This window comes from Quercus suber, unplaced genomic scaffold, assembly GCF_002906115.3.
Source record: "Quercus suber isolate HL8 unplaced genomic scaffold, Cork oak 2.0 scaffold_62, whole genome shotgun sequence".
In the NCBI taxonomy this organism is placed as follows: Eukaryota; Viridiplantae; Streptophyta; class Magnoliopsida; order Fagales; family Fagaceae; genus Quercus; species Quercus suber.
Window position 1 is genome coordinate 1,020,814 of NW_027069527.1, and position 19,514 is coordinate 1,040,327.

General features: G+C 36.1%; 1 protein-coding gene and 1 pseudogene across 2 annotated transcripts in view; both read right to left on the reverse strand.

Moving 5' to 3' along the window:
- The window catches only part of LOC112022343 (uncharacterized), a 20,920-nt gene extending 1,532 nt beyond the window's left edge, over positions 1-19,388 (reverse strand). Inside the window, exons 1-13 of one of the 2 annotated variants that reach the window (XM_065772681.1) lie at positions 19,287-19,388; positions 19,060-19,199; positions 18,380-18,492; positions 17,302-17,398; positions 17,046-17,170; positions 11,984-12,521; positions 10,620-10,805; positions 8,752-9,045; positions 8,139-8,291; positions 7,132-7,286; positions 6,827-6,932; positions 5,760-6,701; positions 4,760-4,841 (exon numbers count right to left, since the gene is read on the reverse strand). In XM_065772681.1, the coding sequence (XP_065628753.1) occupies positions 4,760-4,841; positions 5,760-6,701; positions 6,827-6,932; positions 7,132-7,286; positions 8,139-8,291; positions 8,752-9,045; positions 10,620-10,805; positions 11,984-12,521; positions 17,046-17,170; positions 17,302-17,398; positions 18,380-18,492; positions 19,060-19,164 (2,896 nt within the window). In that variant the 5' untranslated portion in view covers positions 19,165-19,199; positions 19,287-19,388. Of the gene's footprint in view, positions 1-4,759; positions 4,842-5,759; positions 6,702-6,826; positions 6,933-7,131; positions 7,287-8,138; positions 8,292-8,751; positions 9,046-10,619; positions 10,806-11,983; positions 12,522-17,045; positions 17,171-17,301; positions 17,399-18,379; positions 18,493-19,059 lie in introns of both variants that reach the window. The other variant, XM_024054907.2, reaches the window with a different exon arrangement.
- On the reverse strand, positions 850-1,784 carry LOC136067184 (galactinol synthase 2-like; annotated as a pseudogene).
- Positions 19,389-19,514: the final 126 nt, after the last annotated feature.

Below are 19,514 nucleotides of genomic sequence, written 5' to 3' on the forward strand. Positions count from 1 at the left end.
TATTTTCGATTTCACTCTTGTTAAAGTACTATTAGCATTTATTCATCATACATTTGGAATTTTGGACTTTAACTCTCTACAGATAATCACTTCTAAAGAACCTGAAAAGAGATTTGGATCGTTCTTGCATTTTTGGCCTTTGTCACAAAATATCCCAAACAAAAGCCTGTAACTTACATAATTTTTGAAGAAGATGCTTTAAACATGATCCTCCCATTAAAGAAGAACCAAATATATCATTGAGTTACAAGACTTTTCGCGATATCCTTTTTTCATTTGGTGTATACTAGTAAGCTACAAGGCTCTTTACAACATCCCTCTTTCATTTGGAGTTTACAATTTAACGGCTACTTTTTAAAATACTCAATTATTTTATTTTATTTTATTTTTTTGTTGTAGTTGATAATTTCATAGTTACAATGTGGGAAAGAGATTTAAACCCTAGATGGCTAAATGTTATGGACACCACGAAATGCTAACTAGTGGAGGTATAATACTACGACATAAAATTATTGGATTTGATACATTACTTTTGGGAGATTAAGTAATAACCCACTAGGAATAGAGTTTTTTTTTTTTTTTGTGGTGTTCGCATATACCCAAAAGAATGGTAAAAAACCCGGAAAAGTTTGGTTACTTTGTAACTGGAAAGGAAGAAGAAAGAAGCGGAGATCTACCAGTAACTGGTATCCATTAAAATCAAATAAATGATCATCAGGCTTGAATCAACATAAAAAAAAGCACTGTTCCCACATTATTTACTCGGCAATATCCAACGGCCAAGGTTGCTACTATAAAATAAGAAACTACCCTACTTGTCTTCTCTAATATTAAGACAGTGGTAGAACTTAGCAATACTAATAAAACTAATCAAGCAGCCGATGGCGCATCCCTGTTATCAACCACATCAATCTCCTCTAGCTGTAGGGCCTCAAAGACAGGTTGAGCTTTTGAAACAGCAATGACATTCTTGTAATCCAAAGACTCATCCTCATAAATGTCCCACCATTTCTTTATCAGTATCTTGATGTCTTCTCTTTGCATGTTTTCTTCTTTTCCTGTGTACCTCCAAGGCTTTGAACCCTTTATCATGAAAGTGTACACAATTGATTAGCAACAATACTAACCTAATTAAACGGTGTACTAATTGAAAGCAACCAAAAGTTAATCTTTATTAACATACCGCAGCACAATAGTGAGCAACTTTTATTTCATCAAAGTTGAAATTTTCGGGGTGACGCCAAAGCATGGCTAAAACAAAGTTGTATATGGGAGGGATGGGCTTATATATACCCTTAAAGTACATGTTAAGGAAGTCCTGCAAAACATTGCCCAAAACAGTGTATTTTTAAGTGAAACAAATAAAGAAAAATGGGAATTAATGATGGTAACAAAATCAATGAGATAAAACGAACAAGAACAAATTAAAAACAAGTGCCAACCATTAAAAATGTTACCTGCTCAGCAAATGAAGTTGGAGGAGTGACTTTGACAGTCTCCAAGAGATCATGGTAAGTTGAAAGCTTAGGCTCATAAACAAACATGCCTGCATTGAAGTAAAGTGGAGGAGGAGAGCCCATCTCAACTGGCCACTGAACCCTTTCTGGACACTGCTGGCAATAGCCAATGTTGTGTTGAGTAGAATTGATCCATATATTTTCACAAAAGCAGTCCATCACAGCATAAAAGTGCCCATCCGGCAGGTCAAATAGGTGATCAATATTGTCAAAAACTTGTATGTCACCATCCAAGTAGATCATCTTGTCATACTCCACAAACTACATACCAATACCCAAATCAAATATTGATTTTAACCTTCAATATGTAGCAATCACATCCTAACCTTTGTAATAAAGACTTTTTTTTTTTTCTTTAAAAGGTAGTAAATAAAAATCAAATAAAGAAAAATCATATATAAAAAATGGTGACTAATCAAAAATAAAATGGCTCGAAATTGTTTGATTAATGTGAAAGACAGACTTTATTGCATGTGTGATGTGCACCAAGGAATACATAATGAAGGTTCATAATAAGCAAAAGATTTACCTCCCAAATACGAAGTTTAGAATAGTTGATGACATAGTATGCCATAGCAAATTGATGAGCATAATTCTCCGGAGGGCTCAAAGGCACAATCTCACGGACTATACAGTCTTGAGATTCAAGTATGCGACGGTGCTCCTCAGGCACATCAGGCAAAATGGCCACCACAAGAGGATAGGCTGACTTGGCCTTTCTCAGACCCTTAGCCAAACCAACCACTCCCTTCACATAGTCACCATTGCCAGCCAAGAAGGTCACATAGGCTCTCTTAGTCTTAGGGACACTCACAGTTTTGGTTGTTGCTTCTGGTGTCATCTCGGGATTCAAAGGAAGACAAAGAAACAAAATTTTTTTTATCAAAGAAAGAAGAAAAAACACAATGCTGAGTCTTGCGAGATGGGTTTTGAAGATTAAGGGTACGGCTCTATATATAGGGAATCAGTGGGTGGTGAAAACGGAATGTTTGATATTAGAGGAAATAAATTATTCTATTGTATCTATTTGTCAAATATTATGGCTCTGATTTGGTAAGTTTCCATGCAGATGATAAACTCTATGGCTCATTGTGAAATATGGACATTTTGATGAGGTGATCAACGGTTTGTTATTTTCTTGTTTAGTTCTTTTTCCTTGCATGGTTGAAATAAAGGGTGGATAAGATGATCATGGAATGTGATTAATTTTCTGAGGTGATCAACGGTTCCGATTGGATCTAAGCCTTGCCAAAGTAGGTCTAAATCAGTCAATAAAGCAAAAATATTGCGACATCATTTCCAAATTTTCGGAGATTTGGTACATTAATGCAAACAATTACTATCATTTATTATTTCTTTTAACGGAAAATTAAATTTATCATAAATTCAGTTAAGAGGAGAAAGCATTCGCTATAATTACTCATCTTTAACGAGGAATTAAATTTTAAATCCTTTGGAATTGGAGCGAAATCACCTATTCATTTGTTGCAGTCAAAACGTTGTAAGTTGTACTTGTATCCCTCCTGCTGTGTCTCAAGCAGATTGCCACCTCTCTCGTGTGCATGGATGGTTATGCCAATCGGATTTGGATCCATGAAATGATTGTATGGTGCAACTAACATGAGCGTGTGAGATGTAAAAGTTAGAAAGATTAAAAACTGAATAAGTAAAAGTTTAAAGGTTAAACAATTTTCTAATACAATAATTGAGATAAAAAAAAAATGAATTTTTTTACTTTCAATCTCGTCCTTTAATTCACTTGAGCCGACCTTGCGTGTCATGCAACTGGGATCGCTATGGATTCAAATCTGAAGCTATTAATTTCACCATGCAATAGTAAGCAATATGATGATTGTATTTTTTCAAGAAAAAATATTGGTAAGTTTTGAATTTTTATTCCACCTCCAAAAAAAGTCCACAAAATATTGAGCTAATATAAATCCATTTTTATTGAAACAGTAAACTATTTCACCAAAAAGATATTATGAGTCTATTGAATAATCATTGACAAAATTTTTCAAACAACTTATGAAAGAGACGTAGATAACACATAGATACAAATTAAAACTTATTTAGCAATTTTATATCTCAAAAAACAAGAACGGTTTTAAAATGGAAAAGTGTATATAAAATAAAAGCTCAAATAAATAACATTTAATTGATGTTTACTATTAAAAAGCCCACTAAAAAAGCTGTTAATGGTCGTCTTTGTGATGCATTTTCTACAAACCCGATTCAATTAAGTTCAACCTTCTTGTGGACCCAATTCATATATTATACTTATGTTATTCTTTTAAGCATGACTTAAGCCCACGTGACATATTAGGAAAATTGAGGAGGTGTGGTTTGAAGAGTATGAATCGGTTTCTTTTGGACCTTTTGCATGAGTCTAACTCGTGTGTACTACTAAGTGGGTAAAGGACGCTGTCAACACCTCAAGCTCATGAAAAAGTCTTATATCTTAAATTTGCACCACAATAGAGGTTTTATGCTCATGTGTCTGTGTCCCAAGTTTTATGCATTAACCTTTTTTGCCTTTAAAACATAGTTAGCTTTCATTGGCTAACTTCAAGTTCTAGCCCTCACTTAGATGAGCCTCTCAAGAGTTTGAAACATCTGAAAAGGGAGAGCCAATGAGGGCTTAGTCGAAATTTTCCCTTAATAATGATAAAAACAAATCTTCATTTTATCCAAACAAAAGCAAACCTGAAAATAACTCCTTAATTAACACATTGGGGTCCAAAACCTTTTCTATTGACTAAAAACTAGTCATTAAGAGCACCCAAAACTCAATATAAAATGCCTCAATTAGATTCAAAACAAGCTAGCCATGTTTTACCCTTAGAACTGAAATTTTAGAGCAAAAATTCATTCAACTTGCGAAAATTCTCACTATTATGAAATTTAGGGGTGTAAATATTAGTATAGAGAAACCTTCCTTCTCTCTCTCTCTCTTGCCACCTCTCTCAATTTCCTCTTCATGCTGTCTATGAGTCGAAGTTTCAGACTTGATGTTTTAAGTGTATTTTATGCATTTTTGTCATTGTATTTTCAATTTCTCTTGTTAAAACACCATAAGCCTTTGTTCATTGTACATTTGAAAGTGTGGACTTAACTTTTCTCAAATAATCATTTCTAAAGAACCTGATGGGAGATTTGGACTATTCTTGCATTTTTGCCAAAAAAAAAAAAAAAAAAAAAAAAAAAAAAAAAAAAAAAAAAAAAACCCTTGAAGAACATACCACTGCCAGGCTTCTTCTCTTTGGCTGTAGCTGCATTTATGCTTTGTGTCTCTCCATCTGCCTTGTTTATTTTTCCAGCAGACTAAAAAATACAAACAAATTGTCAGTTTTGGAGCAACATGATAATGGGATGACAACAAAGAGGCATTGGACAAGTTTCCAGATCACTATTTCTTTTCTTCTTTTTTTTTCTTTTTTTGGATAGGTATGTTACACACACCCAATGAGTCTTGAACCCATGATCTCACCCTCCACCTAGCACTTGCAAGGGGAGGAGTAGCTAGTTGAGCTAGAGCTCTTTGGCAAGTTTCCAAATCACCATTCTCAAAAGAAATATCATCCCATAAACATTTTTTGTTTTTTTTTTATAGGTAATAAAATTGTATTAAAAAGAGACTACTTCATGGAAAAACAACATAAAGCAGTCTAAAGAATTACAAACAAATACAAAAGATTATACAAAATGATAGAGACTCAATAAACATTGGAACTGAATCAAACAAGGTACCAACAAAACGAGCTATATGTTAGTCCCTAGTGCTCTACAAATCCTCAAAAGTCGTCCTGTTCCGTTCTCGACAAAGAATCCACATCAGAAAAAGTGGAATCATATCCTGATTGGGCATATTTTCCACAGGTATTAGTATTTGGCAACTACAATTATGTGTGTGTATCCAAATAAACTCTAATTTCATTTAGTTATGGATTTATTGAGTATACCAAAATTTATTATATAACAACTTATACCAATTCATTGTTGGTATAACACATTCAACTTAATGTTAAACTTCATTTCTGAAAGGAAAATAGGTATTTACTGCAGGGTAAAAAACGCTGAAAACTTGCATTAGCCTAAAAAAAGGGCTACACACAGAGAGCATGGTCCGGATAAAAAGGCACCAACACATTAAAAATAAATAAAGGAACCAAGAAAAAATCAATATATAGAGGGGTAGAATAAACAGCAGTACCAAACAATAGCGCAAGTAATTATACTCACAGCCAGTAAAGCCATTCGAATGTTCCTTTCTTCTTCATCTTGATCAGCATACTTCTCCTTCATCTTCTTTAGTTTACTCCTCTGCCCACGGCTAATTTTTCCACCACCTGGATTTGTAGTTTGAACCTTTTTCTCTTGATTACCAACAGAAGCATCAATTTCTTTTGGTTTTTCAGTTTCCTGCTCAATATTTGCATCTACACCATTACTTTTCTGGCCTTTCTTGAGCTTTCTTCTATCAGCCTTTGAGACATAAGGTTTATCTCTGACCACCACTTTCCTCTCTTCATTATCATGTTCCTCCAACGGATCAACATGAGATGCTTCAATTCCATAACTTTTACCAGATACACTAGCAGATCCTAATCCAAGAGCTCGATCGATAAGATCCTCAAGATGCGGGGTTACTGAAGCAACACCATTTCCAGCAATACTGGATACATTATTCTTATCAATGCCATCCAAGTTAGTCTTCTCCTCAACAGGAAATTCAAGTGAATCAATGGCTTTAGTATTGGTGGTAGTCAATCCACTAGCAGGTTCAACCGCGGTTCCTTCTATTACTGATTTATACAGTTCTGTAGATGAATCAGGAACTCTTTCCAATTCTACTTTAAGTTTTTCATCTGTGGCTTCATTCTCCGACTCTGTATCAGATATTTCTTTGTGAGGCTGACTTTCTTCAACATCATTTATCCCTTCCTCTTCACCTCTTACCCTCCTTTCATTTAAATGTGATCCCAAGGAGCTCTCATCCAAGCGAAATAATAACCCAAAGCCCATAATAAGAGGATGGGGAGGAAGAAAGTTTTTCTTCCCTCGGATCATAAAACTCCCAGCTGTAAGATATTCCCCAGTAGGAGCTGTTTTACTGACCTGGTGAGGATAAACCCACCAAGCACTAGTGACAATCTTTGAATCCCATGCCTTACTATGGCAAACCTACATCATCAATTGAAAGATACAGTAGAGTCATCCCGCATCTAGTGCTCTTATTCACTCCTCCTCAGAAACACTAGATAAAGTAAAATTAAAGCTAACAACATATGGAAAGATTATTGACTTACTGTGAAACATCCAGCTTGGTTTAAAGTCAGAGGAGGTACAGGTTGTTCTGGCCTGTGATTTTTTATCACAGTACTAGAAGCTCCATGCAGTTCTGCATGGACATACCTGTTACATAATTAAATCAACATCAGAAGTAGACATCAAGCTTAATCCTCATTAACCCTAATGACTAGCATACTTATAAAAGCTGAAATCTTTGAAGATATACTTATTTTTCCTAGAAAGATAATGAAGAAAAAAAAACACCATTACCCAATCAGGAGTTGGTACATATTATAATGACAACATAATAGCATCTACTTACAGATCTCCTTTTGACATATAACGCTTGACTATCATCTCATTCTGCTGAGCATCACACCCACTGATAACCAAATAGTTCTCACTGCTGATAAACCAATTGAATTTCTCAAACCAGTGAACTTTGCGCATATGTGAAATTGTGGCGACGGTTTTTTCCTGCATTATTAGTTATGAGAATAAGACTAAGCAATAAAAACAACAATCAAAATGAAAGTTGGCAGGATGGAAAATAACAAAATGACAATCATCAGTAATCGTTTATCAGTATCAAATTACCTTTTACCAAGAAATATCCACTCAGAGATATCAGCTTTGATATAGAATGGTAGATATGGACTACTAGAACTGCCTTACCAATGTCATATAAAGCATGTAATTTCTTTCTAATTTCAGAATTCAGATTTTAATGTTGACATCCTTTTTACATTGCAGTTCATGCTATAATTCTTGAATGAAACACAAAAATGGTGCCCCCTTTGCAGAAGGATAACATTTGAGATCTCTAATGTGTGTGGTGAAGTTATTATTTATCTATATGATTTACTGACTTTACCATTTTTAGCCAAATCATAGCCATTGTAATCAGGTCAGATTCAGGTGGAAAATATAGTTGAGATTGAGGCTCACATTCCATGAAGGCAATTGACATTACACCATAACATCAAACCTGCATCCTAAGTACCAAGTTTTGCATCGGTGTTAAACCTAATAAACTTTCCACAACAAGATAAAATAAGGCATTATTAAATACCAAAACCACCAGCCACCTAATTTACGATAAGCCCACCAACCTCCAACAAGACACCCACAGTTAAAAACCACTGACATGTTAATAGTCATCTGGTCCTGAAATTAATGATTGCTGACTTTAGAATATTGAAATTCAAATAACATGGACCAATAGCAGTGGACCATTCAGCAATTTGATAGTTTTGAATCAACATACGAAGCTAGAGTATCAGCAGTCCAGCACATCATATGTATAGTATCACAGCAACATGAAGCTACCTGTGAAAGCTGTTGACGAGTCTTTCTCTCAGCAGCTTTAAAAGCCTTTTCATGTGCTGTAATCGTCTTTTCCTGTTTGTTCTCCTGTTTTTTCTTCATTTCATACCACCGTCGGGCATTGGCATGCGCTGAAAGAGCCAAATCAACTTCAACCTAAGAGGTACGATAACGAAAAATACAAGCTTTAGACAACACATCTTTTTTATTATATAGATAAGCAATGCTCAAAATAAAGCCCAAAAGAAAGCTAAGCTTCATAAGAGAGATTGTAGGATATATGATGATGATGACAACAATAATAACTGAACATTTCAGAATTGATAATGCTAAATTATTTTTTATTACTCAACCTATAAGAAGAATTTAAACGGTTTATTAGTGACTTCTCCACAAACATCCTTATAGTCAACATCATTAAGATGATAATATAGCACAAAACTGTGTGCTGCCATGCATATCACTATAGATGCCTAAGAAGAAAGTAAAACCAAATAAGCAAATAGAATCAATGAGAGAAATGCATAAAATGAAGAATAAACTGCAGTGCTTCATCACTTTCGATCTCAAGCAGATGTTGAAATAAAGAATACCAAATGTATAATTAATGGAACACCTTATCCGCTGGGAGTGTCTTCTCATCATCATCCATTTCATCAAGATTGTTGCTCAACAGCAATGTAATGCAATTCCTTTCAAGATGGAGTTTGTCAATGAGGCCTGCCACAGGGTTTCCAGATTTCTTCTCCTCCTTCACCATACGAGCAAGGTCCTCCCAACTCATGCCCTTTGCAAGAGCTACACGCACAGCTAGTATGGCAGCATCCACATCTTCCAGGTTGTATTCTATTAACTCCGCCATTTTAACACAACGATCAACTTCACTCCTTAGAGTATGCACACGATTTTCCTACAGTGTAGGAAATAGTAATAAACTCAAAAAAAAAAAAGGAACAACGAAGCTGGAAAAGTAAGACTCTTGTTGACATTAATGCATAAACTAAATGTTCAAATATGACTCACAAATATCCTGGAAAAAAATACTAATCCAAAGGATCACTGATTTCGCGATGATATTTTTTCCCCCATGGAAACCTAAGTAGTGTAAGGAAAGAACAATAACTATTTGTTCACATGCAAACATAAAAACTTATGGTTACTAAGCTGAATAAAATGACCTATGGCTGGCTAGTTTATCATTTTGACTTAAGACCATCTTCACCTACAAAAATATCTATTCAATTTTATTTCAAGATCAGATCAAGTGATGCTGAAAACAATTTGATCTTTTACACTTCGGCTTTCATTAATATGTCAACAAATATACATTTGAGCAAACAAATTAATGCAGAAATGAACTCATCTCCCTCCCTCCCTCCCTCCAACTTCAAAAAGATACCGAACTCACAAGTCACCTAAACACCTTATTTATGATGAGTCATTAATTTGCAGCAGAAGAGGCAAACTAAAGCTCCTTATACGTTCAAAGAAATTATGCCTTGCACACATAGAATTGAAATTGCATGGAGGGGGGAGGAGAAGGAAGGGGATGGGGGTGGTTTAATTCCCTTTGCTTGGATGTTTTTAAGTGAGGGGAAAGGGTTCGAGGGGATTTGGAGGGGTAAGCTACCCCTTCAAACTTCTAATTTTCAAATCCTCCAATTTGGGAGAATTTCAAAGGGTAGGGGTTCCACTTACATGCATACATACATACATACATACATATATATATATATATTAAATAATTTACCTTTTTTTTATAGGTAAGACAAAATTTCAATAAAAAAGACTACTTCATGGAAAAAAAAAACATGAAGCAGCCAGGAGAACACATCAAAGACTAAAAATTATGTACAAAATTTAAGGGAATCTATAAACATAGGGAGAGAATCATTGGATGTGATTCCCCAAGCCCAAGACTAATCGAATAAAGTCCCTATGAATGACACAAGTATCTGCTCCCCCAAGTTCTCCATATCCTCAAAGGTTCGTCTATTCCTCTCCCTCCAAATACACCACATCAAAATTGCCAATTTTGCTGTTATGATGTCAATTATTATCTATTTCTTTAAAGGATAGGGACACCTATTCCCCTCCCCAAATCTCTTTAATATAATATATATATATATATATATAAAATTTTTACTATAAATAATTAAAAAAATTTATCGAATAAAACAGATTTCCCCTCCCCCCTACTTAATTAAAACATCCAAACAAGGGGAAAGAAAGACCATTCCCCTCCCTCTCCTCTCCCCTTTCCTTTTACCCTCTACTCTCCTCTCCATCCAGACTACCAAACACACTGTAAAAGTAGGGAATGCAGGGTACAGTCATTTACTTAAGAAATGATGGCCAGTGAATATAAATGACACATAACTATGGAATTTTTTAGGACACACAATGCAATAAAACATGAGGGACAGGATGTAAATCTAAAAAATTATTTATAGATTAACAATATCAGCAATTACAGATGCAAACCTGATCCAAGCGTATTTTATTCAGTTTCTGTTCAGCAGAGCTTTCTTTTGCCTTTTGCTGTTGTTCTACCCTTTGACTTTCAATTTTACTGTAAAACTCATCTAAAGCTGCATCAAATGTTTCAAACTTCACATAATCCCTTGTCTTCAACTGGTTCAGTAAAATGGGGCAGAATTCATCATAGATCTGCAAAGGAAATCCAAACAACAGTTATAAAAAAACTTTGCAACCAGATATTCAATAAAGATGCTTAGATATGACGAGAACTTCCTGACCATTACTAAGGTACCAGAGTGAAGTTTTGGAAGCACATGTGGTGTGGGGATTGTTCCCTCAAAGAGGCTTTTCCAAAACTTTACAGTCTTAGCAAGGCAAGGGATTCTTCAATGGCGGAGGTTATGGGCTGGTCTGGTGGGCAGCTGCATTGGAAGTTTCATTTTTTTCGTACACCGCAAGATTGGGAGGAAGAATCTTTTGATCGGTTCATGAACATTGTTTACTCTTCAAAAGTGCGGGGGGTTGGTCCTGATAAGGTTTGTTGGAAGCTAGCTAGGAGTAGAGGGTTTGAGGTTAGTAGTTTTTATCTTTCTTTCTACCCTCCTTCCCTTGGAGGTTGGTGTGGCAATCAAAGGTTCCTCCAAGGGCAGCTTTCTTTTCATGGTCAGCTTCTTTAGGTAAGATTCTCACAACTGATAACCTTCGCAAAAGACATATTGTTGTTCTCAATTGGTGTTACATGTGCAAGAGGTGTGGGGAGTTGGTGGATCATCTTCTGCTTCATTGTTCCTTAGCCTGTGAATTGTGGTCGTTGGTGTTTTGTTTGTTTGGGCTGCATTGGTTTATGCCACTTAAGGTTATTGAGTTGTTTGAATCTTGGCAAGGTAAATTTGGGCGGAATTGCAATATAGATTTTTGAAGACTTGTGCTGCACTGTTTGATGTGGTGTATTTGGAAGGAAAGAAATGTTCGCTGTTTTGAGGGATGTGAATGGTCTTTACTAGAGATCATGTCATTTTTCTTACGCACTCTCCTTGTTTGGAGTGTGGCCCTGTCGCATTTTTCTTGTTTTTCTCTTCCACTTTTACTTGATCATTGTAATTTTGGTTCTTGATTTTTCCCCCACAGTACATCTCCAATGTACTCAGGTTGACTATTTTTTTCTTAATAAAATTTTTCGTTATCCATCAAAAAAATAATAATAACAAATACATAAAGTCATTTATTTTTATCAATCTCTGAAAAGAGATTCAAGAATAAGGTTAGTTGATAGAATGAGAAGAATATGCCAAACCAAAGATAAAATAATAACTGCACTCTGATCTAGTGCATGTCAAGGAAAATGGACAAAGGACTACTACACTAACCTGGCCAGTACTCCCTGGTTCAGATGAGACGGAGTCCTTTCCCAAATTTTGTTTCTTCATCAAAATGAATCCTTCAGGAATTCTCTCTCCTGAAATAATATCCTGCAGCCAGTCCTCAAACTTCATAACAGCTTGGAGCAAAACCCGAACTGTCTCATCATCCCACTTGTTATCTTGTGAAACTTTTGTATTAGGAATAAGACCAGCATCTAGTATAATATGCTCAGCAAGTGCAGGTCCATAGCCCAGTCCCTCCCCAAGAACGTTTTTCAATGTGGCCTGTTTGTTCCGAGTACCATCACTGGTATTTTTACTTGACTCAGATGACTTCCCACCTTTACGGCTAACCTGCTTTTCTTTTGCTGTAGCAGACACATTAGTTCCAGCATCATTATTGTCAATGGGTTCATTTTTATCAGGCTCCTTAAAAGAAGTAAGGGTCATTTGCAACTTTGCAGCAGTAGTTCTCTCAAAAACTCGACAAATTTCAGTTGGATAAATATGGCGTGACATGATTGCAAACCCTTTATCATCATCCCTGTTGTTGATGAGTTGTTAATATCTAACTAATATTTAAATTCAACAGGGAAAAAGAGAGCGAGAGAAAAAACAATGGTTTCACTTTTACCACTAAACAAGAAAGCAAAGGAAGAGCTAGCAAAGGTTATCCTGTTAATGTTTTAAGGAAAAAGTACTAACATCCAACAATATTAAAATCAATCAGGCAAAAAATCCTAGCCACACTATGCAGTTGAGCCTCCCAAGGAAAAAGCATGACCTAAGAAGCACGGACACTAATACAACACGGCGACATGGCAATTTCAAAAAAATTAGGACACAACACGACTGGGATAAACATATTAATTAATTATTATATATATTTTTATTTATAATATTAAATCTTGTTAAGCATTTATTTTTCATATAAAGCTAAACATATATAAATTTTAGAGCAATAATGGATAATAAAGTAAATTTATGACTAATAAATGATTATGGGCAGAGCTAGACATTGTGAGATCACGGTGGCTTTTGGCTTGGTGTTTGTTTGGAGATTTCAATATTATTAGATATCCGTCTAAAAGATTTGGATTTTCTTCATACAGTCCAGCCATGTTTAAATTCTCGGATTTTATTGCAAAACACTCTTTGGTTGATTTGCCTTTGGAGGGAGGTGAGTTCATGTGGTTTCGTGACTCTAACAGACCCTCCATGTCCAGAATTGATAGGGTGTTGGTGTCTGCAGATTGGGAGGATCATTTCTTAGATGTGACCCAAAGAATTCTTCCTAGGGTGGTGTCGAATCACTATCCTCTACTATTGGAGGCAGGAGGGATGTCTAGGGGGAGGAGTCCTTTCAAATTTGAAAATATGTGGTTAAAGGTAGAGGGCTTTGTGGATATGGTGTGTCAATGGTGGAGTAGTTATCATTTTTTGGGACCTCCTAGTTATATTCTAGCATGTAAACTGAAGGCTCACAAAGGGGACTTGAAACACTAAAACAAGCATGTTTTTGGGAATGTTTCTTTTAGGAAAAAATGCTTGATGACTGAACTCTTAGACATTGATATGAAAGAGGGGATGCAAGTTTTGACCCAAGCAGACAAAGACAGAAGAGTGGTGGTTAAATCTAATATAGATTTTTTAGCTTCTTTGAAAGAGATTTCGTGGAGGCAAAAATCTAAGGCATTGTTTATTAAAGAAGGTGATAATAACACTCGCTTTTTTCATAGACTCGCCAACTCTCATAGGCGAACCAATCAGATTAGGGGGGTGGAGGTTGAGGGGGTTCTCTATAAGGATGAGTCTAAAATTACGAATCAGGTAGTAGATTTTTATAAGAAATTATATCAGGAGCCAGAATCTTGGAGGCCTACTTGTTGATGGTTTAGACTTTGCATGTTTAGACGAAGTTGAGAGGTACTCTTTGGAGAGGGAGTTTGAGAAGGAGGTTCTAGAGGCTCTTACGGAGGTAGAAGGTGATAAGGCACCTGGGCCAGATGGTTTTACTATGGCATTCTTCCAAAAATGTTGGAGTGTACTAAAACAAGATGTTATGGCTTTTTTTGTGGATTTCCATAGTTAGTGTATTTTTGAGAAGTCTCTCAATGCCAATTTTCTATGTTTGATCCCTAAGAAAGTCAATGCAATCAATATTAAAGACTTTCATCCAATAAGTCTTGTGGGTAGCCTTTATAAACTTTTGGCTAAGGTGTTGGCACATAGACTTCGCGGGGTTTTGGATAAGTTGATATCTGCTTCTCAAAATTCTTTTGTTGGGGGAGGCAAATCCTAGATTCGGTTCTAATTGCCAATGAATACTTGGAAAGGAGATTGAAGAGTGGTATTCTTGGGGTCATTGTTAAGTTGGACATTGAGAAGGCATATGACCATGAGAATAAAAATGCCTTATTTTATCTTATGGAGAGGATGGGTTTTGGGGCAAGGTGGGGGAGATGGATTAGAGCCTGTATTTCTACAGTTAGATTCTCAATTCTGGTGAATGGGTCTCTTGCGGGTTTTTTTGGTAGTTCTTGTGGTATCCGCCAAGGGGATCCCCTGTCTCCATTGTTATTTCTCTTGATTATGGAGGTGTTGAGCAGGTTGTTGAAGAAAACGGAAGATGGTGGTTTTCTTTGTGGTTTTCAGGCAGGGTCTCGTCTGACGATGTTTGAAAATTTCTTTTCTTCTTTTAGATGATGACATCATTTTGTTTTGTGATGCCTTGAGAGAACAGTTACTATACATTCAAATGGTATTGAAGTTTTTCAAAGCTATTACGGGCTTGAGAGTCAACGATGGTAAGAGTGAGATTGTGCCGATGGGTGATGTTAAGAATTTGAATGTCTTGGCCCGTGTTTTATGTTGCAAGGTGGGTAGCTTGCCCATGACTTATTTGGGCATGCCACTTGGGGCTTATTATAAAGACTCATCGATATGGAACCCTATTATAGAAAAGATGGAGAGGCAACTCTCTGGCTAGAAACATCTATATCTATCGAAAGGCAGTAGGCTTACTTTATTACAGAGTGCCCTCTCTAGTCTTCCCACCTATTTTTTATCCTTGTTTACTATTCCCCAAGTGGTGGCAACTAGACTAGAAAGGATTCAGAGGAATTTCCTTTGGGGAGCATCCGAGGATGTTTTTAAATATCTGTTGATCGCTTGGGAGAAGGTTTGTTTGCCGGAGGAGGATGGTGGTTTGGGGGTCTGGAGGGTTGGGTTGTTTAACCAAGCTTTGCTTGGTAAGTGGAGGCTGGTGCACTAAAATTGTAAGAGGTACTCATGGGTGTGGGATGTGGGAGAGCATTAGAGAAGGAGCAAAGAAGTTCTTTGGACAAGTAGCGTATAATGTGGGGGAAGGTCACTGTATTAGTTTCTGGCATGATCCTTGGTGTGGGAGTAATCCTCTAAAGGACCTTTTTCTTGATCTGTTTACCCGTTCTCAATCTAAAGAGGCTTGGATTTCTGACCTCATTGTATCTGCCTTAGAAGGGGGAAGTAGGAGCTGGAATTTTCATTTCCGTCGAGCTCCAGAGGATTGGGAGCACGAACATGTTTGTTCTTTCATTGAGTTTCTGTATTCCCATATGCCAAGGGGTGAGGGGGATGATACTTTGACTTGGAAATTGACTAAGAATGGGGTGTTTGATGTGCGCTCTTACTATAAGTCGTTGTCTAGACCCTACAATGAGGTTTTTCCTTGGGAGTGTATTTGGTGTGCAAAGGTGCCTAAACGGGTGTCTTTCTTCTTATGAGCAGCAGCTAAGGATAGGATACTCACTATTGATAATCTAGTTAAGAGAGGTCAGTCCTCGGTTAACAGGTGTTGTTTGTGTTATTGTGATGGGAAAACCGTGGATCATCTTCTTCTCCACTGTAAGTTTTCTCATGCCTTATGGAGTGCAATTTTCGAGGTTTTTGGGATCCATTGGGTAATGCCGAAGACAGTTAGCTCTCCTCTTTGCTTGGAGAAACTAGTTTGGAAAGCATCTATCAACCATATGGAATATGGTCCCGACATTTTTAATGTGGCTGGTTTGGACAGAACATAATACACACATCTTTGAAGACAAGGAGAGAACCTTAGATCTTTTAAAACCTCTTCTCTTCGGTACTTTGTTTCAGTGGGTGCGTGTTTGGAGTTTTACGAATTGTATTTCCATTTCTAATTTCTTACACTCTATTAGATTAAGTTTTTGAACCTGCTGTATTTTTTCCTGATCAGAATGTTAACCATTGTGAACATGATGCTCAGTATTTTTGAATAAAAGTTTTATTACTTATAAAAAAAAAATGTTTTGAAATTACAATACAAACTAAGAATAAGATCCAAAAGAGTAAATAAAAGATAACTAGATAATTGTTCAAGATAGATAAGTGCCCCTCCAATGTCCTGCAATTTTTCCGACAAAAGAAAAGAAAAAAAAAGGCTAGGACATGCATGCAGAGGTGTCATAGACGTGTCTAACATGGGTATGGCACCCCCAAATGAAGTGTCTATGCTTCCTAGTCCTAGAGCATGACCAGCAAATATTTCTTTCTTTTTTCTTTTTCTTTTTAATATAAGTGAGTTTGGGCCCCAAGGTGAGGGAAAAGGGAAGGTTCGAACTAGTGACCTCTGTTTCATGACCAAGAAACATTGTGAATAGATAATTCTTGATACCTCCATAAAATTCTCAAATAAGCCAACTAAATAGATGCGAGTAAATAATATTACAAAGCACATTTGCAAGCTATTATAAATTGGCGATTGCATCATAACTCTATCTCTTAAACTCAATATAGGGAAAAAGGGGAAAGGAAAAAAAAAACAATAGCAATGCTACTTAGTAAATGGATTTTACTAAATTTCTTCATGAAATTACTTTAATAAAAGAATTGAATGAAGACAAAGATTGCAAAAACCCCAGCTTTGTTTCTCTTCAAACATCAGCCAATCAGTGCATTGGGCTGCAAAGGAGTCTATATATCATAAATTACTGATGAACCAGGTATGTCGTGAATTCTGAGGTAAGGCATACAAATTTCATTGAACAAAATGCACAACTGAATCACCAACCTGTGTGACCGGAGAAGAGTCAGGACCATAAAATCAGAATCTGTGAGGAGAATATTTCCTTGGGCATATAGCTCCAATATAACATAGTGTGCATTAGAACCCAGCCCAAATTGAAAGAGAATAATCTGTAAGGAGGTTAGGGTAAAAAATAAAAAAAATTCATTAAAATAATCCAGATGAAGGAACAACAAAAAAAGAAAAATAATTCTGATGCAGTCTGAAGCATGAAAGAAGTTCTGCATGGTTATAGTTATACCCGATCATATCCAAGCTGCCGTACATCCTCAAGCCTTCTGGTGCGAATATGCTTCCTCAATTTGAGAGTAAATCCTGAAGGTGTATTACTTTTGTCCCTATTGATGGTAAAATACAGAGCTCAGTGGTTTTAATTGTTTCTTTTTCTATCTCCCCTTTTACTTTGCAGGCAGTGCCACTCCCCCAAAATTTGAGCTAAATCAATGACCTCTCAAAATTTAATATTAACTCACTGGCCCAATAGTCTACCAAAAAATAACTGGCTTAGGTGGCTCCCTAAAAAGAGAAAGTTCTACCCCTTTCTAACCAACCGCGCCCATGGAAAAAAAATTGGTTCTCAATAATCAAACTTTTTTTTTTTCTTGTGAGTAATGAATTTGTTTTAGTTTTCAATTATATGTCAACACTTTATTGAAACTCAAAAAAGTGGTACTCAATGCACAAGGCCCTCACTTTTGTAGGGCCTGGGAGTGGTCATGGTAGATAGCCTTACTCCAATTGTTTTTGGAGAGGCTAATTCCTAGACTCGAACCTACAACTTGTTGCTTTTGATGGAAGACACTTGCCATCACACCAAGGCCCAACCTTTAAAATGCTGAATTCATTATATTGCATAAAGGAATAGGTTAATAGGGAATATTTAACATTATGGACAATAATACTAGAAAGAATAAAAGAGATTTAGAAAGAAACAAAAAAATGAATCGAAAGAATGGTGATTTTGTTTGGCAGCATTCAGAAATGGGAAATTTTTAAAAATTATATTAAAATTTCCAAGAATTTCACTAGGTAAATGATAATGTTTTGGATCTATCTTGAGTCTCTTGATTGATGTATCAATACCACCCCCCCCCCCCCCCACAGTTGTACTTGCTATCTAAAAAAATAAGAGTTTTTTCTTTCTTAATTAAAAAAAAAAAAAGAAAAAAAAAAAAGGCAGATCTATGAATGCATTTAAAAATAAAAAGTGAACCAAAAGATAATTATTTCTTTCTTTTCCTGATTGGATTACTCGGCAACCAAACACTTGCTGATAACAAGAGGAAAAAGTTCTGTAATGCATATTAAGAAAGACTCACCGAACATATGCAGTAGTATGCAATCTGGCACCACTTTCCATCAACAACAAAACCTTCTCGCTCTCCCCGGACTCCGTGATTCCACTACTATTCATCAGCTTGAATATATATGTCTGCATATAATTCATACCATAACCAATACGAGACACAACATTACACACTTTTTATCTTTCCAACATATACATAAATTAAACATTCAAAATAAATAAATACAACATCACATCCTGTCAGACCATTCATCAAACATATAATAATCGGCAACACACACACACAAATCAATCCTCTGCATGTATGCAAATAATTCACACCATAACCAAATTCATAACATATTACACACTAAGAATTCAATGAGTCCAACATGATACTTAAATTAAACATTCAAAAATAGATAAAATCAATTCAACACCACATCCTATCAGGCTATTTATCAATCATAGAAGTATGTCTTCATAGCAGTTCTCCATTTAACTAGTCCTCGCAAGAATTCAAAGAATTGCATCAAAAAAACTCAAATTATATCAGAGAATTCACCAAACAAGTAATAAAGAATCACATGTGTGCGTGTGTGTAAGGTTTTGTTGTACTGGTTTAAGCTATTAAAGGTGGTGAATACTTAGAAGAGATCAAATGGAAATTAATTAGGGTTTATGGAAAAGGGGAGGAGAGAGAGAGAGAGAGACCTTGGGGGAGAGATCGTAGACATTGGAACATCGCATGCCGATTAGCCTTCGCAAGCACTTCACCTCCGCCGCCACATCCGCCGTGTTCATGCGAACCTTCACCATCTTTGTCTTTTTTTCTTTTTTCTGTGTCTATGAATCTGAAAGTTAGATTTTGTTTGTGAATTTGCGGAGCTTTGGTTTTTAAATGAAATGAAATTAGCAGACTCGGTTAGAGAGCTTCGGACCCTTCTGGAGCCTTTTGAGAGAGATTGTGCATTTACACGCCAGTCCACACCTCCGAACTTATACCATCCGGCGCAAAATAATAAGGGGGGAAATTAATAAATGTTTTCGTCAATTTCTCAAATGTAAATCCATTTTCCTTCCCCGGAGTTAAAATGATTTTTTTTTTTTTTGGGTAAAAAAAAATGATTTTGATCATGAAAGATTTTCGAGGTATTAATTTCACCATT